Source organism: Grus americana, chromosome 26 (assembly GCF_028858705.1).
Source record: "Grus americana isolate bGruAme1 chromosome 26, bGruAme1.mat, whole genome shotgun sequence".
In the NCBI taxonomy this organism is placed as follows: domain Eukaryota; kingdom Metazoa; phylum Chordata; class Aves; order Gruiformes; family Gruidae; genus Grus; species Grus americana.
Window position 1 is genome coordinate 5,968,343 of NC_072877.1, and position 15,974 is coordinate 5,984,316.

The 15,974-nt window shown below is 59.3% G+C and overlaps 1 protein-coding gene across 1 annotated transcript in view; it reads right to left on the reverse strand.

Moving 5' to 3' along the window:
* The window catches only part of HK2 (hexokinase 2), a 29,494-nt gene extending 15,319 nt beyond the window's left edge, over positions 1 to 14,175 (reverse strand). The window contains exons 1-2 of the mRNA XM_054804397.1: positions 14,021 to 14,175; positions 5,346 to 5,508 (exon numbers count right to left, since the gene is read on the reverse strand). Of these exons, the coding sequence (XP_054660372.1) occupies positions 5,346 to 5,508; positions 14,021 to 14,083 (226 nt within the window). The 5' untranslated portion in view covers positions 14,084 to 14,175. The remainder of the gene's footprint in view (positions 1 to 5,345; positions 5,509 to 14,020) is intronic.
* Positions 14,176 to 15,974: the final 1,799 nt, after the last annotated feature.

Here is a 15,974-nt window from a genome sequence, read left to right on the forward strand (position 1 = left end):
GGAGCTGCGAGCAGCTTCACAAAGTCCCTCTGTGGCTGAAAAGGTCTGTTAAAAGCAGCGCTCGCACGCCGAGGAATGAGAGAGGGGTCCTGAGCAGCGTTGGACAGCCTTGCCGCTGGGGATGGGGAACGGGGCGGGGGGGCACTGGGGGGGCGATGCATTGCCGCGGGAGGGTCGGCACATCATCCCAAGGGGGGTGCAGGGCAGCTCTCGGTGGTACCAGCCCACACCAAGCCCCCCCGTGCAGGCTGCCCCTGCAAAGGCCATTAACCCAGAGCCACGGCGGGCTCCGAACCCCAGCAAAGCTCCACCACTCATCCCTCCTCGAGCAACGCCCCCGGCATAGCTCTGAGCGAGGCAGCGTGGCCGAGAGCCGTCCTGTTCACGACGTACGGGGCTGGAGAACGGTGCGGGAGCTGGCGGAGCACCAGAGTGCCCGAGCCCGTGGGTCGGGCCAGTCAAACCCCAGATATTCCTTTCTCCTCTTCGCCCCACCCCAGCATTGACCCTTTGCAGGGATGAGGTTTAAACTGGGTTTAAACCAGTTTGGCAACTCGTTTCACAGACTGCCAGCCACAGGGCATGCCTTGGCCACGTCCCCTTCCGTGGATGCTGAAAATGCACCAGGAAAACCCTCAGCAAAGCCCCTCGCTGTCCTGACGTCACCAGGAAGCCCACCGCGGGGATTCGGCCGCAGCCACGGCCCGGCAGATCCGGGTGCAACGCCTGGCTGGGCACTGCTGGCGCCGTGTTCCGCCCCAAACAGGGGTCAAGCTGTCCTCCTGCTCCCCTTGCCATTGGCACGGATGCCGTTCTGCTTGCTAGCGGAGCATGAAAAATACCCCAGGGGGCTGGTAAATGTACCGGGGCTAAGGGTGCTGGAGCTAAGAGGGTTCCAGGTGGTTCAGCTCCTTGGAGATAACGTGGGGAACCCAGGAGGCACAGATATCCAAAACAAAAAAGGTCCTCCCATCCTGCCCAGCCCTGCGCATACCCGGTATTTTGGCTTTCCCCTGACCGGCCACGCACCGACCCTCGCCGCGAAGCAGCGGCGGGACCCAACCTAACAGCCAAAAATCCCCCTCGCAAGCTGCCCAGCAGCCACGGGAGAGGTACGAGCGGTTCGAGTGGCGACTGCCAAAGTCAAGGGGGGGGGATTCCTGGGCGGATCGGCTTTGCAGGAGGAAAAAAGCAGCAAAATCTCACTTGGAAAATTCCCAGGTGGAGGCAATGCAGCCGCATTGATGGGCTCCACTGGCCGGTATCAGGTCTGGGTCCTCCCTTTGATTAGGGCTCCTTCGTTACACGATAAGAGAGAGGCTGCGATGCTGAGCTCACAAACCAAACAGTGCAGGCAAACACAGAGCTCTGAGTCAAGGGTCTGTTTGCTCTCAGCAAACCACCTAAGGGTGAGTGTTTAATGCCTTTAAAAGTGTCTGCGCTCCCGGGAATAAAGCATGGGGCAAAGCGGGCAGAGCTCTGCCGTCCTTAAAAATACAGCTGGGGCCAGGTCGGGGTTGGAGAACCATGTGCAGGATCATGCCCCAGCATCTCCACCTTAAACCCCAAGGTGTCCAGCCGACTGCCGTCTCATTTCGCATGAATCCTTGGTCGAATTGGCTTAATAAAAAAAAATAAATAAATAAAAGAAGAGAAAACAACTGGAGCAGGTCCAGGCTCTGCCCCCACAAGGGAGATGCAGGAGAAGGTGGAGGCGCAGACCCCAGCGGTTCCCGCTCCATCCCTGCCTGCGGACACCCTTGCCAGCCCGACGCTGCCTCCTTCCAGCAAGTTGAGAGGATTTGAGCAGAAGAGGGAATGTAAAAGCCCCGGTGCTCCCATCAGCGTCTCCGCCGCATTAGCACTGGAGAGCAGCAAAGGGGCTTAAGATGTACCCGGTGTGAAATACTGGGCTTGCAGCAACAAAAGATCCAGGATTGACCTGGTGACTTGTTTTGGACAGAATTGGATCCAGCAAAGAGCAGCTCACACCGACCACTGCAAGAGTCATCCAGCAGCGATTCCCCTACGCAATTCCTTGCTGGGGAGTGCAGTAAATCATCAGGCGAGGGGCTCTGGGCATGAAAACCGTTTTTTCTTTAAAGCCTTTCAAGACCACAGGCCATGTGGGATGGTTTTCTTGCAGAAGCAGCTGGTTATCAGCATGAACCGAGCCCACCAGCCAATGGAAGGGTGTTGCAAAGAACCGTCCTTTGAATTTCCAGGGATTTGACCACCAAAGTCTTCCAGCAGCATCCTGAAAACCCCAGGGCACGGATATCAGCTGCCAGGGCTTAACGGAGGACGCACCAGAAAATCCTTGTGTCAACATCAGCAGGGAGGAGGAAATAAACCCTGGAAAAACCCAGAAAGGAGCAGGGAGGGTGGTGGTGGTTGCACCAAGCAAGGAGAGCCCTCACTTAGTCACTGGGGCTCCAAGGAAAAGCTCAGTTGGGGTCTGGTGTCCCCCCAGGGGCTCCAAGGAAAAGCTCAGTTGGGGTCTGGTGTCCCCCAGGGGCTCCAAGGCAAAGCTCAGTTGGGGTCTGGTGTCCCCCACCAGCCTGCAGCAGGATGCCCATCGCCTCGCCGCAAGCGCGGCACAGCGGGCGTTCCGGTGGGCGCCGGAGCCGAGCGAAGCAAGAAAAGTCACTTTTAGGAGAGATCCCGCTGCAGGAGCAGAAATCCCCTTCTGCTCACGCTGCATCAGGACCAGCGAAGCCACCAGGACCGCCGAGGAGGGTGGCGTGGTCGGGAGCTGGGTCTGTGTTTTGACTTCAACCCGCAGATGTGACCTTGTATTTCTATAAGCGCCTCTCATCCGCCCGGATCCCGGGGAGCCGCCGGCTGCGCATTAGACAGGGCGTAATCCAAAAGCAGAGACAACTCGTGCTGTAGCCAGGAGGAGCAGGAAGGGCAGGGATGCTCTGGAGGAGCCCCAAAGCCAGAGTGGCACCCCGTCTTTCAGACAGGAGGCAGCTGCTGGCACCCGAAGCGGGTGGGAGCAGGACGTGGTGCCCAGCCAAAGTCACACTTTGCCCAGAAGCTTCAAAACAAAAAAGTGGAAGAAGGAAGGATGCACCCCTGGACGTGGAGCTCCTCCCGAGCCGTTGTCCCGCTGTCTCTTTGCTGGGGGGTGGCACTGAGCCCTGCCTCAGGCTGGCCTCGGCTCACCCCTGCGGCACCCCCCCAGAACCCGACGGCAGAGATGCCGATGCCCCACTCCAGCTGGAGCCGTACAGGGAATCCCAGCGCTTGGCTCCCTGGGACTTGCTCGAAAACCTCCCGGGCAGCTGCAGCCCCGTGACCGCCCCAGCATCCCTTTCACGTAACATTTTCCGTGCTGCTGTGCCCCTTTTCCGTCTGCGCTGAGCTTGCTTTGGGCGAGAAGTGCCAGCTGGGACGCTGGAGAAGCTGCAGACGGGGGAGGATATGGTGGAGGCAGCCAAGGCTCGCCCTTCGAAGGGCGAGGAGAAGGATTGCACCTTCTGCCCAACACGGGTCAGGGTGCCGAGAGCTCTGCTCCCGCCTCTCAGGAGCTCTGACACAGACTGCCGGCACCCAGCACCTTTGGCTGCAATAGTTCCTATGCCCAGGGGCAGCATCCTGGCTATCCCTGTAATTAAAAATATTTACTTAAACATTTAAATAGATTGAAATCTCGATCCTGGGGCAGGCAGCCAGGTCCAGCTTTTGGGTGTACGTGCGCTGGGGGTGCTGAGCACGTGGGATGCAGCAGGCAGGATGGCTCTGGGTGCAGGGGTGCTTCGATACTTAAAGGGGGCTTATAAGAAAGATGGGGACAGACTTTTTAGTAGGGCCTGCGGTGATGGGACAAGGGCTCAGGGTTTTAAACTAAAAGAGGGGAGATTGAGACTAGAAGTAAGGAATAAATTTGTACGCTGAGGGTGGGGAGGCTCTGGCACAGGTTGCCCAGAGAGGCAGTAGGTGCCCCAGTGTCAGGTCGGACGGGGCGCTGAGCAGACCGATCGGGTTGAAGATGTCCCTGCCCATGGCAGGGGGTTGGACTAGATGAGCTTTAAATGTCCCTTCCAACCCAAACCCTCCCGTGGTGCCTGTGACTTCCCAGGGACGCGTCCCCTCGGCCCTCACCAAGGTGCTCCCAGCAAACCCCCCCCCAGAGCTGGCTGGTGACGCAGACCTTCAGCTCATCGCAGAGCGGACAGCCAGCAGCGATGGGGGGTTTTTTTTTGGCCGTTTGAGCACGGCGACCTCGCGGGTACACCCTGTTTAACACTGTCACCCAACCGGCAGGCTCGCGCCGGCTTTTCGGGAGAGGAAACTCCAGTCTGCCCAGTCGCTGCCCGCTGAGGTGACCTGGCCGTATTTCCATACCCACACTCTGCTGGGAGCCGCTCGCCTCCAGAAGCCGGGTGTGGAAATACGGCGGTGGAAAAAAAAGCTGGGGACGAGGAGGGAAGGGCAGATGGGGCATCCCATCAGCTGCCTTCCTCTTCATCCACCTTTCCCGCCGGCCGTCAGCAATCTCTGCTGCCGAGGTTTTGCATGGACCCCCACGAAGGTGCCGAAGCTAGAGCAACCCCAACTCCCAGCAACTCCGGCCAACGGGACCGACCGGCCTGGGAAAATCCCTGGGAACGCTGCCGGCCCAGACGCGGAGCCAGGGGCAGCTCCGGCTGCTCGGGGCTCTCCGTCCCTCCCTGCCCTTCAGCAGCCAGCACCGCTCCACCGGCTTTGAGCACCAGCAGACTCGGCAGGTCCTGGGTGGCATCCACACCCTGCCGCGTGCCGCAGGGACCGCGACAAAGCTCCTTCCCAAAATACCAAGCTAGGAGAGGGAAGCACAAGGAAATTTCCCATACGGATGCTCGAGGAAGCAGGATTTGGGGTTGAGAGGAGCAAGATGGGAAGCAGGCAGGAAGGCCGTATTGCGAGGAGCCGAGCCTGCAGAGCCCCCCCCTCCTCCCGCGGCCCTTGCGGCGTTCAGCGAGCGGCTGGCACCGCCGCCCGCTTCAGTGCTAATGCAACCTGATGAGCCGGACCCGTGACTGTCTCCGTCCTGCCAGGAAAGGCACGCGAGGGCTGCTTCCCACCCTCCCTCCCACCATCGGGAACTGGGAGCCCCCCCAGTCCCAGCGCAGAGAGGGGAATGAGACCTGTCCCCGCACTGAGCCTTGCTCAGCAGAAGCAGGATGAAGCCCCGAGGAGCAGGGGTGAAGGTGACCATGGGGTCAATCCCCGTTTTGGCAGTGCCGTGAGGACGGGTGGCCCCAGCCCTCCCTCCTGGCACGTGTTGGCACCTACCAAGACCCCCCCCGCTGCGTTCTCCCTCTGCTCTGCCAGGAGCGTCTCCTGTCTCACCGTACCTGTCCCATCCGGGGTGGATCTCACGAAGGTGGGCAGCATCTTCACCGAGGCGGTGGGGTTGGTGTCTGCTCCCAGCCCCTTCTCCATCTCCTTCCCGAAACGCTGGGACACCTCCTGGAGGGTCTCCTCGGAGAGCCGCATGTGGTAGAGGTACTTGTCAATCTGAAAGGTGGAGATAAAGCCAAAAAGTCAGCTGGAGGGTTAGGGACACGGGCATGACCCCCCTGGTACACCTTCAGAACAGCATTCAGCCCCCCCCTCACATCTGCTGGGGCTGGTGCAAGAAGCCGGAGCAGGTCGTGACCCACCCCAAAGGGCAGGACACGGCTGTGCCAGCACGTTGCCGAGACAGCACCGCCGGCAGTGCTGCAACAGCTTATCTCCAGGCACACCGATAACGCCCGCCGCTGCTCTTGCACCTCTTCCTGAGCACTGGGGCTGCTCTCCAAAGAGCTCGCCAAACGCCACCCCGCGCGCCCCTCGGCAGCATCCCCTTGCCCAGGCAGCGTGTGCCAACCTGGGAACACCAAGCCCCGAGGAGCTCCCGCTGCTCCGCAGCATCCTCCCTGCTCGTCCACCTACGGGCACCCAAATGGGTTGCGACAGAAGTAGGACCCAAACTCAACAACCTTCCCTGCCCAGGCCGTGAGTCAGGAGGTCGGTGCGGAGGTTTTGCAGCTGCGGAGCCCTTCCTACGCCACAGCGGCAACGTGCCTCGACCTTGACCCCCGGGGCCTCTTCCTACATGGAGGATGCTCGGCAGGAGTCCACTGCCCGTTCATGTCTTTGCTGCTAAGATCACCCCTACAAAGGGTTACAGTGCCGAGAGCTACTCAGCTCCCTTGAGCAAACAACGCTGGGTGACACAAGCGGGTGCTGTGGCTGGAAAGCAAAGAAATCCACCCCCTGCTCCTGGCAGTCGTTTATACCCTTACGCTGAGGCTACGAAGATGCCCGGCTCCTTCTATAAACGACATCAAAGCACCTCGTCTTCCCCAAGAAATGGAAAAACTCCTCGACCCATCCATTAGCACTGTGCGTGTCTCCGCAGCCCGGCCGGAGCAGGGAAGGGAAACAGAGAGGTGGACAGACTGCCAGCTCCCAAACTATGCCCTGTTTCAATTAACTTAACTTAAAATTAATTAAAGGGCAGCTGCAAGCCCTGCAAAGTCAAGAGGAAAACTCCACCCAGTTAGCTCACCTGTCTGTAGGCACGTAACATAAGGTCATCAGAAATTAAGCACGAATTTTTTTTTTATAGGGTTATGCTATAGGAAATGGGCATTTTGTGGGCGAGTAATAGCCAGCCGCCCCAGCGTGACCTCGCTCACGGATGCAGCCGCTCGGACCCTGGGCTGAACGAAACAGCTCTGCTGTGGTTTTGGCTGCCTGTGTTTCAGGCTTGGGATGCTCCGGCGTATCCTTCCCTCCCCACCGGCTGTGCTGGAAGTTTGGAAGCCAAGTGCCCAGTCGCTCTGCGGCGAGGTTGGAGCATGGAGGGAGGGAAGCCCGGCCGAGCACGCTGCGGGAGAGACGCTTTATTCCCTGGGGAGCGGCATCCTCGCCGCTGTGATGGGATCCTCCTGATTTCTTTCTCTTGGTGCTTTCAGCTCCTTCCCATTAGTCGGGAGCAGAGAGCGAGCACCCACCAGCTGGGAGACCAGGCGGCTGCGAGGGAAGGATAAGGATAAGGATAAGGATAAGGATAAAAGGAAACCTGGAGGTTTCCCAGCGCCAGCTGTTTACCAGCCTCTCCTTATCCACGCCAGCAGCAGTAAGTCAAACACTCCTCTCCCTTCCCTCCTATTTGCTTTCACTTGCTGAAAATTGCCACCCCGGTTACCGGCAGCGAAGGTGGACGTTGCCCCAACTCACCTCCACCCTCTCCTTCCTCTTCCAGCTCCAGGATTGGGCCCGGGTCCAGCGCCCACCTCCACCCCAGCCCCAGGGGAGGAAATCTCCGGTTTAGCTGCCCCAACGGTTATCGGCCGATGCCATCGACCCACGACAGACGGCCCAAGCCCATTTCTTAGCTGTGAGCCAGAGACGGTGTTGTCCCGGCTCACAGGGGCCTTTCACAACCTCCTCGAGAGCCACCGACCTGCCCCTTGGCACGGGGAGGACCTCAGCCAGACCTTGTCTCCTCTCCAGCAGCATCTGACCTGGGGTGTCGGTGATAATTAGAGACAAACCCGGCTGACGCCGGGTGCTCTGCCTCCCAGCAGCCTCTCACCCCCGTCAGACCTTTCTTCGCTGGACTTCTCTGGCAGCCTACGGTGGTCGGGAGGTCCTGGTGAGACCATCGTGAGTGGGGATGGGGTCCCAACGAGGTGTCCCCATCCCAGTGGATCTCGGGGCAGAGCTTCACCCTTGCACGAACTGCACGTTGCTGATGTTTCTGTCCTGTCCACCACCCTGACTTTGTTTGCTTCTCCTGCTAGACTCACAAGGTGCTGCCAGGGGGAAGATCTCATCCCATAGACCCCGGGTGCTTTGGAAGCTGGGATGCACAAGAAGCCATCACTGTTTGTTCCTCGACTCCTGCCCAGGGCACGGGGCAGTGAAGAAGCTGCGTGCACGACCCGCCAGGCCCCAAAATCCCAGCACGGGGAAACGACGCAGAGGCTTCACCTCCTTTCTCCAGGACAGGCACCGCTCGGCACGTTCCCCATGTCCTCCAGGCTTCACCGTACCAGGAATAATCAGCAGCGCTGAGAAACAGGGTGACCTTCTTCTAATCTCCAAAGCCCTTTAAAACCTGGATCATCTTCTCCTACGAACGTAGATGTCGTCCCACTTGGCAGCTAAGGCAGGTCAGGGCGTCCTGCAGAACGGCTCCGGGGCAGGAGCAGCTCAGCTCCTTCCCAAGCGAGAGCTCCTCCAAGGAAGAGCCATGGCCACCTTCCCGCCCAAGGCTTCCCAGCCCCGTGGCCCTGCTCGTTACTCCAATCCCACCCCCCACACCCAAGCACACCTCAAATTGTAGCAGAGACCGGGTAAGACAGGGGAATTTAGTCTGCAGCGCCGAAGCATGAGTATCTTTCAAGACAAACAACCTTCTCGGTTGTTTAAACCTTTTTTAAGATCACTGCCAATTCCAAACAAACAAAGTCACTAGGTTAGGATCCAGAACAGGACAATTTAACTTCTGGAAAGCTTCCATCATGAATAATAGTGTTTCCCCAAGGAAATCTAAATAAACTGAATGGAGGAGGAACAGATTCAAGCCAGGAAGTGCCAGGCGTGCTCCCAGCCCTGGTCAGCTGCGCACAGGGCAGGACAGTTTGTTAAAGAACCGGCTCGTTAGAGCCGCTGTGCGTGAAATGAGCTTGATGCAATTTTTTTGGAAATAAAACCCAGCAAATTCTCATCTCCTAGCTCAGGGCTTTCTCCAAAGGCTCTGCTAATTTCTCCGCCGGGTGCTGGGGCAGTGCCTAGCATCGCCCTGCCCAGCTGCAAGGCCACCGTTGGGCAAGGTCCGTCTGCCCTAAGGCTGAAGAAACCTCAACTTGCCCAATTTTTGCCACCAGCTGGAAGCCGGGTGAGCTGTGCCGCACTGAGCCGAGCTTAAAGTACCCCAAAAGCCAGGTTTGCCTTTGCAATAACTCACGGCTCCAGTACCAGCACCACGGCTGGATGATGCTCTTTTGCCTGAAGACTTCTCTTAATCCTCCCATCAGGGCTAGACCCTAAGGGGTCAGTGCTGCAAATACACACACATATATATATAAAAATATATATATATAGCCAGCAAATAACTTCATTCCAATTCAAGGCTACTATCTATGGAGAAAAAAAATGAATTCCTTGGCTTATATATTTGCAAGGTGGTCCCATCAACGCAGCTACTTGCAAGAGTAGAAAAACTCCGCTAGCTCTATCCCGTGCCGCCGTCCCTGTCGGCAGGGCGATGCACGCGCGGTGGTACGGCTCGAGCGGTCCCAGCAGGGAGGATGAAGGATGCTGTTCCCCTCACAGTGGTAGTGGGGACCCTTCTCCCCATCGCTCGGTGGGGCACGATTGCTGTCGGTGATGGAAATTACAGCATGACGGTGGTTTCCGGCAAAGCGCAACCATTTCCTGCACAGCAAATGACGGCAGGGAAGGGCAAGGACTCGGGGCAGTTTATTCTCGTGCAATAAGACTTCGGCCACGTTCTGCCCGTTAATGATCCCAAGCCCTGGGAAGGGGAAGCAGCTCCTCTTTAGTTTTGGTTTTGCTCCGAGTCTTTTTCCAAAGCCACGTGTTTGGTGAGAACCAGATTGGGAGTGAATGTTTCTGCTCCCCCAGTATCCCCTCGCTGCAGTTTTCAGCTGAATGTGAGTAATTTCAGCAGCGTTCCGGGAAAAAGCATAACGCTGGGAGAGGTTAGCTGGTTTCTGGGCTGGATTCTTTTCCTTCTTGGCAATAGTCAAATATTTGTTGTGTATGAGAACAACAGAGATGTTTGAGTTTGAGGAAGGCTCGAGCACCCCCCACCCACGAGCGTGCACGATCAATCCTCTCCCCAGGGTAATCTCTGTCCCTGGCCTGCCTGGATCTGCGCTGGGACACGACGGATTTGGGGAAACTGAGGCAGAGGGAGCGGCAGCAGCTCACGGAGGTTGCAGGGGGAATCCAGGAAAGCATCCAGCACGGAGAGCATTTTATTTTCTTGCTTGGGACCGTAACCTGGCACACACTTTGCAACTTTTATTGTTGGATCGGGGACGGGCACCGCGGCACGGGACAAACCCCAGGCAGCGTCCTCAGCCCCTGCAAACTGAAAACCAGTGCTCCCCAGCCCCGCGTCACCGCGCCGTTACCCAGCCTGGGCTGACTCAGCGCGGGGAACCGGCTCGTCCCCTTCCCCGACCTCCCCACCTTCGGTGACACAGGACTGATGCTGGTCTGCACCCACCCTTCTCCAGCCCTGACCCCGGCAGCACCCACGTCCTTGGCTGCTGTTGAGGGCTCCGCGCTGAATTAAACCCCACGTGCCCTCCCTGCTGCAGCCAAGCCTCTGATGACACACGCCCGGAGTCATCTTGAACCCGAGTGAGTCAGATGGTTTCCTGCTCGGCCGGTTCCTCCCCATCTTCACCTACCCAAGACGGAAGCTGAACCCCACGCCGGAGGAGGAGCAGGGCACATGGCAAAGAAATCACACTGAAGAGCATCAGCGGTGGCCGGGGACCCGTCCTTGGGTGACCCTGCTGTTCTGCAGCTCCACAAAAAGCCCAGTTTAACCAGGAAAACATTCTGGTTTCTAGCTTGGGAGTCTGAGATGGCAAACTGCTCCCATCTCCCACCGGCCCTGAGCAGCCCCAGCCGGCCTTTGAGACACCTCCCTGCCCACGTGTCCTTGCTCTCTCCCATTTTTAAACCCAGAAGGTCTCTGGGGCTGGAGAGCCCCTCCTATAAGAGGGAGCATCCCCCTCAGATGCTGCTGGATCAGAAAGCCTCGCTGGCACCGAGACACCCCCCCCCAGATGCTGGGAGCATCCCACCGTGGCTGGGGAAACTGAGGCTGCGCCCTGCCCGGGCTCCCGCGGTAGCTCAAACGAGAAGCTGAGGAGCGAGGGGATATGCGATGGCTCCCCGAAGGAGCCAAGGATGGGAAAGGCCGTCCTGCCGCTGACCTTGGCGGGCTTAAGAGAAGGTGTTTGTTGTTTTCCAGGAATTTGCAATCAGGCACCCCTCCCACAGCCGCGGAGGAGCCTGCAAGAGGCAGCCAGGGAGACATCAGCTAGACAAAAACTAATCTCCCTAGCAAAGGAAAAATAAAAAAAACCCAGTGGAAATCCTGCCCCTGCCTGGGAACAGCCACAAATATAGGAAAATTAACTCCATCTCCAGTTTTTCCTTCTTTCAAAGGAGCGATGGGGAAGAAGAGCCACCAGCCCGGTTATTTGGCTCATTCGCCTCCCGCTCCTCCCGTCGCATGACAAGGCTGAGGTTCGGGGACCAGGAAACCCAACGTGAGCCGGCACATCCGAAGGGAACGTGGTTCATCCGCGGCAAACTTTCAAGCCGGGCTCTCAAAGGACGCTGCTGAGGTTAATTAAAGTTTGCACAATCCCTTGGGGGTTAGATAAGTGAGTACTGCAACCCACTTTCCAGCTGGGCAAAGCGAAGGGCAGGAGGAGTTTGGGGACGTATGTGACATCCCCCCCAGGCAGGCAGCAGAGCAGGTAAAGCTGCTCTGTGTCAAGAACAGGAAGGAAAATCCTATTTTAGGGGCTATTTTCAAGGCCCTGATGTGGACGCAAACCGCGGCTGTTGGAAAGGGCGCTTTCTTCCCACGGCTGAGCCCTTTTTCTGCCCGATCCAAAGCAAAAAGCCACATGACTCGAACACACCCCAGGCTACTGCCCTAAAATCTTTTCCGATGGATAGTCTCAAATTCCGGGTAAAGCCTTTGGGTTTGATAAAAAAGATAGATCCCAGCTTTCCAAGAATTTCAGCCCCTACATCTCCCTGTGCTGGGGACTCTCCCCCATCCTTGCCTGGGAAGATTTATAAGCCAGGAATAATTTTTGCATGCATGGTGGAAGCATCCAGCTCGAAAACCCAGCTGCTTCCCCCCTTCTCCCCCTTCCCCCGCAGCGAAGCCGAGCTCTGTGCTCTCGCTGGCATCGGGAGGATTCACAGGCATTTGTTTAAAAATAACCCGGAGAAAATCCAGTTGTAGAGGTGACTGTTCGGGGCCGGGAGGGCAAAGCCATCTCCCACGGCAGCCCGAGCTCCACCTGACAGCTCCTGGATATTTCCCCCCCACACACACACATCTCAGCAACCCATTTGGTTTGGCCTTCAGAGCCAGGAGGAAAACGCAGCCGGTTCCTGAGGCTTCGCACGCCCTTTTCCCGGTAGGTAACAAAGCTGAAAACCTGAAACCAAAACCGTCCCTCTCCATTATTTCCAGCTCCCGATAAGGAACTCGTAAGCTGTCCGGAACCGAGAGGCAGAAGTCGGGCCGCGCCACTGGCCTATTTCTGCCGTGGGGTTACACAACCCTTTCCAGTGGATTTGGCTGTTGCACAACCCCAGGACACTCGCGAGCGGAGGGAGAAGCTGAGCCCGTATTTCCTTACGGATCACTTTGCATCGGGAAGTTATTTCTATACGCTTTGGTTTGTTGCCTTTTTTTACATTCTCTCTTGTTTTACTTCCTATTTAAAGCAGGCAAAGGGCCGACGTGGCAAGTTTTGTTTCTCTATCAGCATCGCTAGCCCACGGAGCGAGCCGGGGCTCTCTGCAGCCACGCATTTTGCGTTTTGCCTTTTTTTTTTTTTTTTTTTTTGAAGAGGGCATCTGCAAATCTCGACCCCCCCACTGCAACCCTGGTAATAGGAACTGCTACACAACCGCGGGACTCAGAGCCAAAACCCTCTCTGCCATATCCTTAGATGCCCCAAACGCTGGTGGAGGGCTTGGGGAAGAGCCTGACTCTTCATGCACAGTCTCCCAGCCAGCGTTTTTCTTCCAGGAATCATTTCTTTAACACTGGCTGTTCGGAGCCTGAGCGCTGTCCTGGCCAAACAAAGGCCAGCTGCTTTGCACCAGCCATGGGAGAGCAGAAACACTTGCATTTTTCAAGTGCCTGAACTCCTGAATTACTGGTGACAAACGCTCCGTGCATCCCAACGGGACGCGTCGACTCGCATTTGCGGTCCAGGAACAGGCTCTGGTCGTTCAGGACCCTTAAATTAAGGGAGGGGGAAGGCAAGAAGATGTTTTCCGTCGCAGTCGGTGCAGGGGGAGGGGGGGTACAGCCCGGGGGAAGGGGAGCCCGAGGTGCTGTATCTGCATCCGAGCTCGGAGCAACCCCCTCCGGCATCCCCCGCCGTGCCCCGGGCTAACCCGGCCGCGGGGGGCACGGCCGCAGCCAGGAGGGCCCCCCGCTCCCCGCAGGGGCCTCGCCTCGTCGCCCGGAGCGCGGGTGGGGGGGGTGGGGGGAGGCGGATCCCGCCGAAGGGCTGAAGGTCCCGGCTCCGGGGGATGCTCCGCGCCCGCGGATGCTCCGCGCCGGCGGCGGGAAGCGGCGACACGTGCTGCGCGGGGCGGCCCGGCTGCCCGGGGGACCGAATCCTGCGGGGGCGGCCGGGGAGGGGAGCGGAGACAAACCCCCCCCTTTCCTCCTGCTCCTGCTCCTGCTGCGCGCCGCCGGCCCGTGGGGGGCGCCCGGCCACGCGGGGTCCCGCAGCCGCCCGCCGCGGCACGTACCGCACGGCGGCCCCGGCCGGGCAGCGCACGGGCCCGCGGGGAGACAACGGCGCCTCCCGCCCGCCCCCTCCCAGCCCGCTGCTTCCCCCCATTGCCCCCTTTTTCCTGGGTTTTTTTCCCTTTCTTTTTTTCTCCCCTTCCTTTTTTTCTTTTTTCATTTTTTCTTCTTTCCTATTTTTCTTTTTCCCTCCTTTCCTTTTTTCTCTTTTCCTATTTTTATTTCCCCCTCCTTTCCTTTTTTTTCTTTTTTTCTTTTTTCCTTGTTCTTTTTTTTCCTAACTTTTCCCCTTGCCTTTTTTTCCCTTTTTCCTTTCTCCCCTTTTTCCTTTCTCCCCTTTTTCCTTTCTCCCTTTTTTTTCTTCCTTCTTTTTTTTTTTACTCCCCCCCCCTTTTTCCTTCCTTTCCCCCCCATTTCTCCTCGCCGGCCCCTTTGTCCCGCGCCTCCCCCCCCTTCCCCTCCCCTCACCTTCTGCGCCTGGTCATGGTTGAGCTCGGTGAAGAAGTAAGCGAGCAGATGGGAAGCGATCATCTTGCGCGGCGGGGTGCGGAGCGGTGCGGAGCGGAGCTGGCCCCGGAGCAGCGCGCGCCGCGGTACTCGCCCGCGACAATGTGGCTCATTGAGGAGGTTCCCCGGCCCACGAGTGACGCGGCGCCGAGGCGGCTTCTCATTGGATGAGGCGCGAGGGTGTGTGCCCGGCGCCGGGGGGGGGGACACGCCCGCCGCTAGGGGGCGGAAGGGGGGGGGGGTGAGTGGGGTGAGTGGGGTGAGTGGGGGTGAGTGGGGTGAGTGGGGTGAGGGGGGTGAGTGGGGGTGAATGGGGTGAGTGGGGGTGAGTGGGGTGAGGGGGGTGAGTGGGGGTGAGGGGGGTGAGTGGGGGTGAATGGGGTGAGTGGGGGTGAGTGGGGGTGAGTGGGGTGAGGGGGGGTGAGTGGGGTGAGGGGGGGTGAGTGGGGGTGAATGGGGTGAGTGGGGTGAGGGGGGTGAGTGGGGGTGAGTGGGGTGAGGGGGGGTGAATGGGGGTGAATGGGGTGAGGGGGGTGAGTGGGGGTGAGTGGGGTGAGTGGGGGTGAATGTGGGGTGAGGGGGGGTGAGTGGGGTGAATGGGGGTGAGTGGGGTGAGTGGGGGTGAGTGGGGGTGAATGTGGGGTGAGGGGGGTGAGTGGGGGTGAATGGGGTGAGTGGGGGTGAGTGGGGTGAGGGGGGTGAGTGGGGGTGAATGGGGTGAGTGGGGTGAGGGGGGTGAGTGGGGGTGAGTGGGGTGAGGGGGGGTGAATGGGGGTGAATGGGGTGAGGGGGGTGAGTGGGGTGAGTGGGGTGAGTGGGGGTGAATGTGGGGTGAGGGGGGGTGAGTGGGGGTGAGTGGGGTGAGTGGGGGTGAATGTGGGGTGAGGGGGGGTGAGTGGGGGTGAGGGGGGTGAGTGGGGGTGAGTGGGGGTGAATGGGGTGAGTGGGGTGAGTGGGGTGAGTGGGGGTGAATGGGGGTGAGTGGGGTGAGTGGGGGTGAGTGGGGTGAGGGGGGGTGAATGGGGTGAGTGGGGTGAGTGGGGGTGAGTGGGGTGAGTGGGGGTGAGTGGGGGTGAATGTGGGGTGAGGGGGGTGAATGGGGGTGAATGGGGTGAGTGGGGGTGAGTGGGGGTGAGTGGGGTGAGTGGGGGTGAATGGGGTGAGTGGGGTGAGTGGGGGTGAGTGGGGTGAGTGGGGGTGAGTGGGGGTGAATGTGGGGTGAGTGGGGGTGAGTGGGGTGAATGTGGGGTGAGTGGGGGTGAATGGGGGTGAATGGGGTGAGTGGGGTGAGTGGGGGTGAGTGGGGGTGAGTGGGGTGAGGGGGGGTGAATGTGGGGTGAGGGGGGGTGAATGTGGGGTGAGTGGGGGTGAATGGGGGTGAATGGGGTGAGTGGGGTGAGTGGGGTGAATGGGGGTGAATGGGGTGAAGGGGGTGAGTGGGGGGTGAGTGGGGTGAGTGGGGTGAGTGGGGTGAGTGGGGGTGAGGGGGGTGAGGGGGGTGAGTGGGGGGTGAATGGGGTGAGTGGGGTGAGTGGGGGTGAGGGGGGGTGAGTGGGGTGAGGTGGGGTGAGTGGGGTGAGGGGGGGTGAGTGGGGGGTGAATGGGGTGAGTGGGATGAATGGGGTGAATGGGGGTGAGTGGGGGGTGAGTGGGGGTGAATGGGGTGGAGGGTGGGGTCAATGGCATGAATGGGGGGTGAATGGCGGGGGTCACTCAGGTGAACTGGTGTGGGGTGCTGAGTGGCGGGGGGCAGGATCTCGGGTGGGCACTGGAGGGGGGTGCAGGGGAGATGAGCGTGGGTCAACTGGGGAGGCTGTGGGTGCACTGGGTGGGTACAGGCACTGGGGGTGCACTGGTGGGGGTGTTCTGGAGGTGTGTGCACGCATTGGGGGTGTACTGGGGGGGGTGAACTGCG